This window comes from Dipodomys spectabilis, unplaced genomic scaffold (genome assembly GCF_019054845.1).
Source record: "Dipodomys spectabilis isolate Male_0828 unplaced genomic scaffold, ASM1905484v1 ptg000094l, whole genome shotgun sequence".
NCBI lineage: Eukaryota > Metazoa > Chordata > Mammalia > Rodentia > Heteromyidae > Dipodomys > Dipodomys spectabilis.
In genome coordinates, this window is record NW_024870771.1 from 3,320,073 (window position 1) to 3,329,580 (window position 9,508).

General features: G+C 43.6%; 1 protein-coding gene across 2 annotated transcripts in view; it reads right to left on the bottom strand.

The window, feature by feature from the left end:
* The window catches only part of Slc36a4 (solute carrier family 36 member 4), a 43,417-nt gene extending 34,512 nt beyond the window's left edge, over positions 1–8,905 (bottom strand). For both annotated transcript variants that reach the window (XM_042685253.1, XM_042685254.1), the window contains exon 1: positions 8,762–8,905. In XM_042685253.1, the coding sequence (XP_042541187.1) occupies positions 8,762–8,810 (49 nt within the window). In that variant the 5' untranslated portion in view covers positions 8,811–8,905. The remainder of the gene's footprint in view (positions 1–8,761) is intronic.
* Between the last annotated feature and the right edge of the window lie 603 nt (positions 8,906–9,508).

Here is a 9,508-nt window from a genome sequence, read left to right on the forward strand (position 1 = left end):
TCTCCTAAAAAACTTTATTACCTTGCCCATATAATTGTAACCCCTCTGTATGGTATTTTCATAATTTAAAAAACTTGACAATTCATATTACACTGTCAGATTCAACTTAATATTAATGCAATACTTGATTAAATGCATATTCCATAGTACATTTCTATTTCTGTACTAATAGTCTTTCCAGCAGTGTTTCTGTTTTCATTTTTCTCAGGTCCAGGGCCATTGCATGTATTTGTTCTGATTACCTTTGCTCATTAGTTCTGAGGTTTTTTTGCTTGCTTGTTTTGTTTTCAGACAGGGTCTTACCAGTTTGCCTAGGATAGTCTAGAACTTGCTATGTAGCCCAGAGTGGCTTTGAACTCCAGACTTCCAAGTCATATTATCTCTCATATGTGTGAGCTAGACCTAATTTTTATATACATATATATATATATATACATATATATATATATATATATATATGTAAACATTTACATGTCCACAGTTAACTATAGTATGGTAAATGCAGGGGAAAATTCCAGAGGTGTAACTCAAACAAACAGTCTAATAAAATGAATGAATAGGAAGTGGCGCTGTAGCTCAAGTGGTAGAGCGCTCGCCTTGAGCTGAAGAGCTGAGGGACAGTGCCCAAGCCCAGAGTTCAAGCCCCACGACCGGCCAAAAAAAAAAAAAAATGAATGAATACCAGGAGGATGGTACTGGAAGTGTTGGGGGGTGAGGTCATAGGAAGTGTGGAAGAACGCAGCCATAACATCAATGTATGTATGTGAAATGGAACTAGGAAAATTGAGGGGATCAACAGTGGGATTTGGAGAGATGGAGGAGAATTATGGAAGGGATGTCAAGATCAAGATACATTGTAACTCACAAACTGACCTGTTGAGTTGAAACCCCTTTGTACAACTACTTGAAGATAACAGAACAATAGTAATTTTTAAAAAGGTTCCCAAGTCCTAAGATTACAAGTGTGCATCACCATGCCTGGCTGCCATTTTATCTTTTAGTAGGTCTTTAATCCTCCCTTTTTAACTTAATTTTGTACCACTTTGTTTACACTTTTAAGTGTTATCATGTGGCTTCCACTTATTATTAAAAATAATGATTTTACTATTTTATCCCTTGTCTTTCCCTTATTCTCTCACATTCTAGTTGTATTCTTTATAGTTTAGAAATGTGCACACCATTCTCCTAATCTCTGTGTGTGCCTTTGACTTAAGTATCAATATTCATTGCCAGTCCTCTGAAGGTATCCCCGTCACCTTTGCATTCTCTCTTGGAATGTATGTCCACATGACTACAACACAAGCTGTCATGCCACACTGTGAAGAGTCTAACTCAGGGGCTATGGCAGGCCAAGGGCTTCCATTTCTATCTGGCTTTGGGTGATGCTGCTGCTGCTGCTCTAGAATTGTGCTGGGAGAACCATAGCTGTAGCACATCTAAATGGCTCATACATTCTGGAGTTTCTAAAAATGCTGCTCCTCTTTTGCCTTGCTTTTAGTTTTGGATTTTTTTTTTTTTAATTAGCATGTATTGTCAAAGGGATTCATTGGTATATTTCCATATAGTCATATTATGTACTTGGATCACATTCACTACCCCTCCTTAGCTTAGTAATTAAAATGCAGTCTCACTAAGTTTTTGCCTAGGCTGATGTAGAATCTTGATCCTCCCATTTTCTGACACCCAGGTAGTTAGAATTCCAGGTGTGAGTCTCCATGCCTGCCTCAAAATAGTCTCTTCTCCCTTCACTTCTTCTCTGATAATAAAACTAATTTGGAGAGAGTAAAAGTCACTAAAGAATCCAAAGTTCCAAATAACTGACATCAAAATTAAGGAAAGTTTTCTGTAATTCTCCAACTTCTGTCTTTAGTAGTTTTATAACTGTTCAATCTTCAGACATTCTCAATATATCATCTAATAGGATTTTGTTGTTTCTTGTTCTCTGGTACCAAAGAACACAACTTGGACCTGCACACAATGAAAGGACTTCTCCAAATAGCTTGAGTGTGATATGACCTCACAGTTACCCTGGAATTGAATATAAAAACATCATGATCCTCATTCTATTCCCTAGACTGCTATAACAAAGCAATACAAAATAGCAATCAGAAATGTAACCACTCATAGTTCCAGGGGCTTGAAGCCTGAAATACAAGTGTTGAGAGATGTCCTCATCCCAGGCCTCTCTTTGGCTTGCACAAGGCCACATGCATGCTTTCTGACATCCACACCTGTGGCTTTGTCCTAAATCCCTTCTATAGAGACAGTGGCTCTAACTCACTCCAGCTTTGCTAATAACATCCACAATAACCCTATTTCCAAGTTAGACCTCCTCCTAAAATTACGGGTGTAGTAAGACTTCCATACAATTTCTGAGCAAAATTCTCATAACAACAATTATTATTAACTTCCATCAGTTTCAGTTTTGTGTAGAAAGATATTGTTTTCATTTCTAAATGTACTTCATTTACTTTGATAATTCAGCCTCTCTAAACTTAGGTAAACTTTCTCATTTCTTTCTGCCCAGGGCAATATTCTGTTAATGTTCTACATGTTCTGTGCTGTACTAGCCTCACTGTCTGTTCCCAATAAAGACAGAATGACCTAGTATTTGAAGCACACTGCCTAAGAGATCACAGCTGCCATGAAGGAAAAAGGTAAGTTTTCTCATAAACTTAAAATATTATCTACTTTAAATAATATTTAATTTTAATAGCATTATTTGGGAATTTATATTTACTATCTCCTTAGGCAAAACCTGAAAATCTGAATTATTATAATAGTCTCTAAATACTAGGTCTATAATTCATATAAGTGACTTTTAAAAATAGCACTTCAAGGAACACACAGATTCTGGTGAGCAAGTTAGGTGGACTCTGTCCACTTTAAACTTAGGTCATTTAACAACTGTCTTAGTTAATTTTTCTCAAAGTCTAACCTAACCTCCTATAGGTATACTTTTCTCTAGTTTTTAAATGCATTTCTTTTCAATGTTATGTGGCCTAAAAAACATTAAACATGACTAACCATAAAAAAAATCACTTTTCATATATGTGTATACACAAAATATATATGTTTTCATATACATAAAACCATTTTTCATCCCTCACATCTAAAAATCATAATAAAATATAATTATTCCAGGAAGTTCCTCTAACTAACTTTCTCACAATGAGATTTATGAGTTAATTTTTAAGCATTCAAACCATTTGAGAGAAAGAACCTCTTAACAGTACTAGGAATTGAAAAAGTACTGATTCTATATTGTATTGATCTTACTGTTGAAGGAGAATTTTTCAATGGGACATGGTATTATCTAAGTTCTATCTCCATGTTAAATATATTTAAAAAGCAGTTAAGAAAACTCTTTTCCCCAGTTGTAGTCTAATTATTGAAGTAATATTAGTTACTAAGAAGATAAAAAGAGGGAATGAATTTGATGAAAGTATATTATATGCATTATGCAACTAGCACAATGAAGCTCCCCTTATTCACCTAATTTAAGCTAATAAAAATGTACAATTTGGGTGGTGAGAGGATGGGGGAGGGAAAAGTAGGAGAAAAATGAGTGAAGGGGTAATAAGTTTGACAAGAAATGTACTAATAAGTACTAATAATGTACTAATAAGTCCCTAATAAGGGACTGGGAAGGTGGCTCAGTGGTAAAGCGCTTGCCTTGCATGCATGAGGCCCTGGGAACCCTCAGCACCACAAAAGCAGAAAAAAGCTGGAAGTGGCGCTGTGGCTCCAGTGGTAGATTGTTAGCCTTGAGCTGAAGAGCTGAGGGACAGCGCCCAGACCGAGTTCAGGCCCCACGACTGGACCCAAAAACAAGAAAAAAAGAAAAAAAAAGAAACATGAATTGAAAGCAGGGAGAAATGCTAAGGATGAGAAGATGGCAGGAGGAGGGCAGAGGTGAAACAGAAGCCTTGGAACTATAATTCACAGCTTCACAATTGTATAAAATTTTTTCTCTTTATGGATAGCTTTCCAGAAGCAGAATTACTAGGTGAGAGTAATAATAAACTATTAAGAACTTCATAATGTTTGAGCACTATGATTTTTTTCTTTTTATTTTGTCTACACTGGGAATCTAGGTTGATTTTAGGCTAGGAGACTGAGGTTGAAACAATAGGGAGAGAGAGCATATAAGTAAGCACTGCCTGTCAGAGCTGCTGAGTTAAAGAAGGCTCCAGTGATATATGGGATGTGGTACACTACTAGCTAGCAGAGCAGTGCTGCCCAAGAGAAATACAACATAGGCCTCAATCTAATGTTACATTTTCTCTCAATCACATATTTGAAAAAGGAAAAAGAAAACAGGTGAGATAAAATTTAATAATATATTTTATTTCACCTGTTATCATTTCAACACGTAATAAACATTTAAAAATTAGGATGTCTTACATCTTATAGGCAAGCCATAGTGTTTCATGCTATGACACCTGTCAATTTGGACATGTACATTTCAAGCACTCAGTGACCACATGCTGGATAGCACAGCACTAGTTAGCTTCAAGGACAAGAGTGTCACACTGACATCTTGCCCCGTTTCCTCTGGGCCACTTTTGCACATGGACAAGGAGACTCATAACTTCTACCCTGTAGAAGTTTGCTGATGGCAGAGGGTGATAACATACATATAGCACCAAGCTTGTCCACGGCACATGGCATGTGTAAAGCAATCCTACGGCACAGTGAAGTCATTGTAAAATGAACACTGGTCATCTACCCTTGCCATGTAAGAAGCCAATGACTGCTAGACACCAATGATGCTTTGTAATAAAGTGCTCATCTTTGAAACAAAAATTGTTATTTATCTTACATAGAATGCCTGTTATTTCCAATGTTTTGTTATAACTTGGCTAAGGAATGAACTGGAAACTAAAAAAAAAAAAAAAAACTGTGATTACTGATGGTAAGCATTAAAAATGCTCCATAAAAGACTATTAAACAATGTGATGTGTATCAAACTACCTGGACATAATTATTTCTACGTGGAGAATGTGTAAATGAGTAAAAAAAACCTTCAGACTGATTCAGTATTACACAGCACAGACTGAATGAGTAGTGTACTACATCCCATATATCACTGTAGCCTTCTTTAACTCAGCAGCTCTGACAGGCAGTGCTTACTTATATGCTCTCTCTCCCTATTGTTTCAACCTCAGTCTCCTAGCCTAAAATCAACCTAGATCCCCAGTGTAGACAGAATAAAAAGAAAAAAATCATAGTGCTCAAACATTATGAAGTTCTTAATAGTTTATTACCCTCACCTAGTAATTCTGCTTCTGGAAAGCTATCCATAAAGAGAAAAAAATTTATACAAAAATGTTAGTTGAACCATGAATTCTGAAAATCTAGAAACAATATAAATATGCAACAATCAAAAATTTGTTCAATTGAAGTTTGGAAGTGTGTTTCAGGCAGTAGAGTGCTTGTCTAGCAATAGCAAAGCCCCGAATTCAAATCCCAGGACCACCAAAAAAGAAAAAGGAAATGTATAAAGTATACCCACTTATATAGTATTACACTGACGTTAGACTATAATTAGGAAGTTCTGAGTTAAACAAGAAGAATTATATCATATGCTAAATGGGGAAAACCCTGTACCTACAGAATGACTGAAAAAAAAATCTACAAAAGTTAAATGGAAATGAAGGAAGGAAATATACCAAAACAGGAATCATTTAACAAGGATATAGTGAAACAATGGCTCATGAGTATCCTTTTTCTCTAGAAAACGTGAAAAATAAGAAATTATGAAGCTTCTATCATTTTATAACAGCAAAACAAAGGAATTATTAAAATGTTGACAAAGAATAAACTAACAAAGGACAAATCATTTCTTTCATAAAAATAACACAAAGTTGCCATCTAAATCTCTAAACCTCATCCAGATGTGAAATGGGAAGAGTGAGCCCTTGTCCATTTCTGAGGTGGAGGAAATAGGACAGAAATCTTGTAGAGCCCCTCCTCCTCCTCTCAAGTGAAGTCCAGAGCAGGGAACCTTTACCTTAACAGCTCCACCACTGCATTCACATAAATACCCATTCTAAAAAAAATCTGTTTTCAATAATATTTTATTATTGTAATATTGTAGAAAAATCATACACAGAAAAAAATTAAAACTTACCCCCTTCCAGAAATTGCTGTTACAATTTAGAGTTCACATACACACACACACACACACACACACACACACGTGGGTATTCTATCCCATTCAGTCCCAGCACTTGAATATACAAACTATATACTGATGATTTCCACATTTATATCCTGAGACCAAACCTCCCAGAATGCCCTGGGATAGGGTGGTTTTGTAACAGGTCCACAGTCTTGGATGTTTCTACTTTTAAACAGAAAGAACTTAAGCCCGCTTGCTTTGAGTGCCATTTAATTGCCCACTCATCGTTTATGCCTCAACATACATCTCAACCTTCCCATCTCCGAAACTGAACTCATCTTTATTACCAAGCCAGGCCCTCCTCAGACACCCTGTACTAATGACCTACTGCTTTATATCTAATTCGTGACTGGCCTCAGTTCCATGGAACATGAGGATCCCAACTCATGATATGGCAACTGCTTCCCATGAGTGGCCCTAAAAAGACAGATAAAAAAGATACAATGCTTACTATAACCTAGTGCCAAAGCCTATACATCATCACATCTACTATAATCTGTTCATTAGAAGCACGTGACTAAGTCCAAACCACACTCAAAGCAAGGGGGCTTAAGTTCTGTTTAAGAGTAGAAACATCCAAGACTGTGGACCTGTTACAAAACCACCCTATCATCTCAGCAGATTGAAGTTCTATTTTAGACACTCGGGCCCTTCAGTCATTCTAGTCTTCTCCTTCATCCTCAACTTCAATCAACACATTGGGAAATCATGCTTGTTCTACTTTTGAATACCCAAAGGTAAAACCACTGCTACTTGCCCTAAGGCTCTGAAGGACATGTAGATCACTGCTGAAAGAGGAGCACACTCTCCTGCGTCTGCTTTGCCCATACAGCCCCCTCAGCAAGCAGCACCATCCTCTTAAAACTTCAGCCAGATCATGTGACTCCAAACTGCCTAGACCCCCTCCTCAATTCCTCAAGACCTTCTGATTCTGCTCATCTTCTCAAGGCATTCTTTACTTAGCGTACTGTGCAATATCTGACCCTGCTTTGCTTTCTGCTGTCTGCTTCTTACTGAATAAAAACTGGGAGAGCAGGTGTCCCGATGTGTTCTATTCAAGAGAAGCACAATTAGTGTGTTGAAAAATAAACACATAGAACTTAAAGGAAAAATAAACACATAGAACTTAAAGAACAATAAACAGAACTTTTTTAAGTTAATAAGCATGCATGTAGTGAACATTTTCCAGTACCACTTTTAATGGCTAGGCAGATGGCTATATGGTTAAATCCCAATTTACTCAACCAATTCTCAATTATTGGATATTAACATAGTTCACAGCCTTTCCCCAGTACAGATACTGCACTGAAAATCTCCTAACTCTTCCACTGAGCCACCTACCCAGCCCCGTAGTGGGTATACTATTAATGAACTTAAATTATCCTATCTACAAAACTGTGAAGCTTAGAGATAGTGCATAAAGGACTGGGCACCAAGACAGCGCATAAAGGACTCAGCCCTCTGCTTACACAGTGCAAAGCTCAATAAAATGTTCAGTTGATTGTTTCTACAATAACTACAACTTGAGCAGAGTGTCCTACGTAGTATTACAGATACAGCCTATAACTTATGATACCGTATTTTAAATTCGCCCTCTTTTTGTGATACTTCAATCTTAACGCAGGGCTTGGCCCTTGCTCAGCTGGTGCTCTGCCACCCGCGCTGCACTTCCAGCCATGCTTTTTGCTGGTCTTTTGGAGCCAGGGTCTGAGGACTTTTATGGCTGGGCTGGCTTCGAACTGTGACCCTCCAGATCTCAGTCTCCTAAGTACCTAGGATTGCTAGCGAAAACTACAAGCGCAGAGCTTCCAGCTGGGTCTCGGTTCCATTTGATTACGGGGCGTGGGGCTGGAGACAGTGCTGCCTGCAGCGCCCGAGCGGCCGCGCCCCTCCACCTCCCTCCTCCTCCCGTTTCTCGGTGCAGACGCAAACTTTCTCCGCGGTGCGAAGAGAACGGAAGGGCGGGAGGCGGCTGCGCGGTGCGCTGCTCGCTTCAGGTCCCCGGTGCCCGGCCGCTCTCTCCAGCGAGGAGCCCACGAAGGACCCGCCGGGAGCCGGCAGCGAGCGCCGCCCTGGAAAAACACAGAATACAGCGGCAACTTCCTCCGCGCATCCCTGGGACCCCGGGGGGGGGGGGGGGGCCCGCGCAGGCCCGAGGTGCGCAGGCGCCGCGCTCCGTGCGCACCTCCAGGACCCGCGCGGGCTGCGTGAACGCCGGCGGGGTGCCCGGCCCAGCCTCGCCCCGTGCCCCGCAGGGGCTGCGTGAACGCCGGCGGGGTGCCCGGCCTGGCCTCGCCCCGTGCCCCGCGCGTGCTGCGTGAACGCCGGCGGGGTGCCCGGCCCGGCCCGGCCTCGCCCCGTGCCCCGCGGGGGCTGCGGGACCGAGGTTTCAGTCTAGGCACGGCCGGGCCCGCTACTGAGGAGCCCGGACGCGCACGGGGAGCCTCCGGCACCGCGGCTCCGGCCCTGGCTCCGGGCCAGCCGGCGGGGATGACACGGCGCGCCCCGCTGACGCGCGGCCCCGCGCCCGCAGCCCCGGTCGCACGCGACGCTCGCCCAGCTCGCGACACCCACCGAGCTCCTCACAGGCCGCCGCCCCGGCCGCCGGCGCCGCCGCTTCCATCTCTCCGGGGTCTCCAGGACGCCGCCGTGCCGGGGCTGGCCCTTCCTCCGCTGCGTGGCGCACGTCAGGCCGAGGCCTCGGCAGCCCCACCAGACCCGCACCCGGCACCGCCTCCCGGCCCGGCGCCCCGCCTAAGCGCTCGGCGCCTGCGCAGTGAGGCCCGGCGCGGGGAGGGGGGGAGAAGCGGGGGAGGATGGAAGGGGGGGAAGGGAGGGAGGCGGGCGCGCTCCCAGGGGCTACCCGCGCTAGGACTCAGCCCAAACCTCAGGCAGCCGCCGCGGAAGCTGGGAGGCCCCGGCGCGCGGGGCCGGCTGGGCCTGGGCTCCCGGAGCCAGCGGAGGGTCGCCAAGCCTCAGAGCCCGTGGTCACCGTGAGTACTGCGGAGCGGGCGGAGGTGCGCGGCCCGCGCCGGGGCCCTGACACTCGGACGCCCGAGGGGACCGGCGGCTCCGCAGACTCCCGAGAGTGTTCGTGTGGCGCACGTCATCCACCCTGAACGCCCATCGCGGCGCCTCCCCGCGCCCGACGCCGCCGGTCCTCGCACGCACGCCGTCGGCGCGAGCCTCTGGCCGTCGGTGAACTCACGCACATACCGTCGGCGCGAGCCGGACAGTAAGTGCGTTTGAGAGAGACGGGGCGGGGGCCCGGGGGGAGTTGGTGGAGGCCCGGGAGGCCCAGTGTGGGGCTTCTCCCGCCGT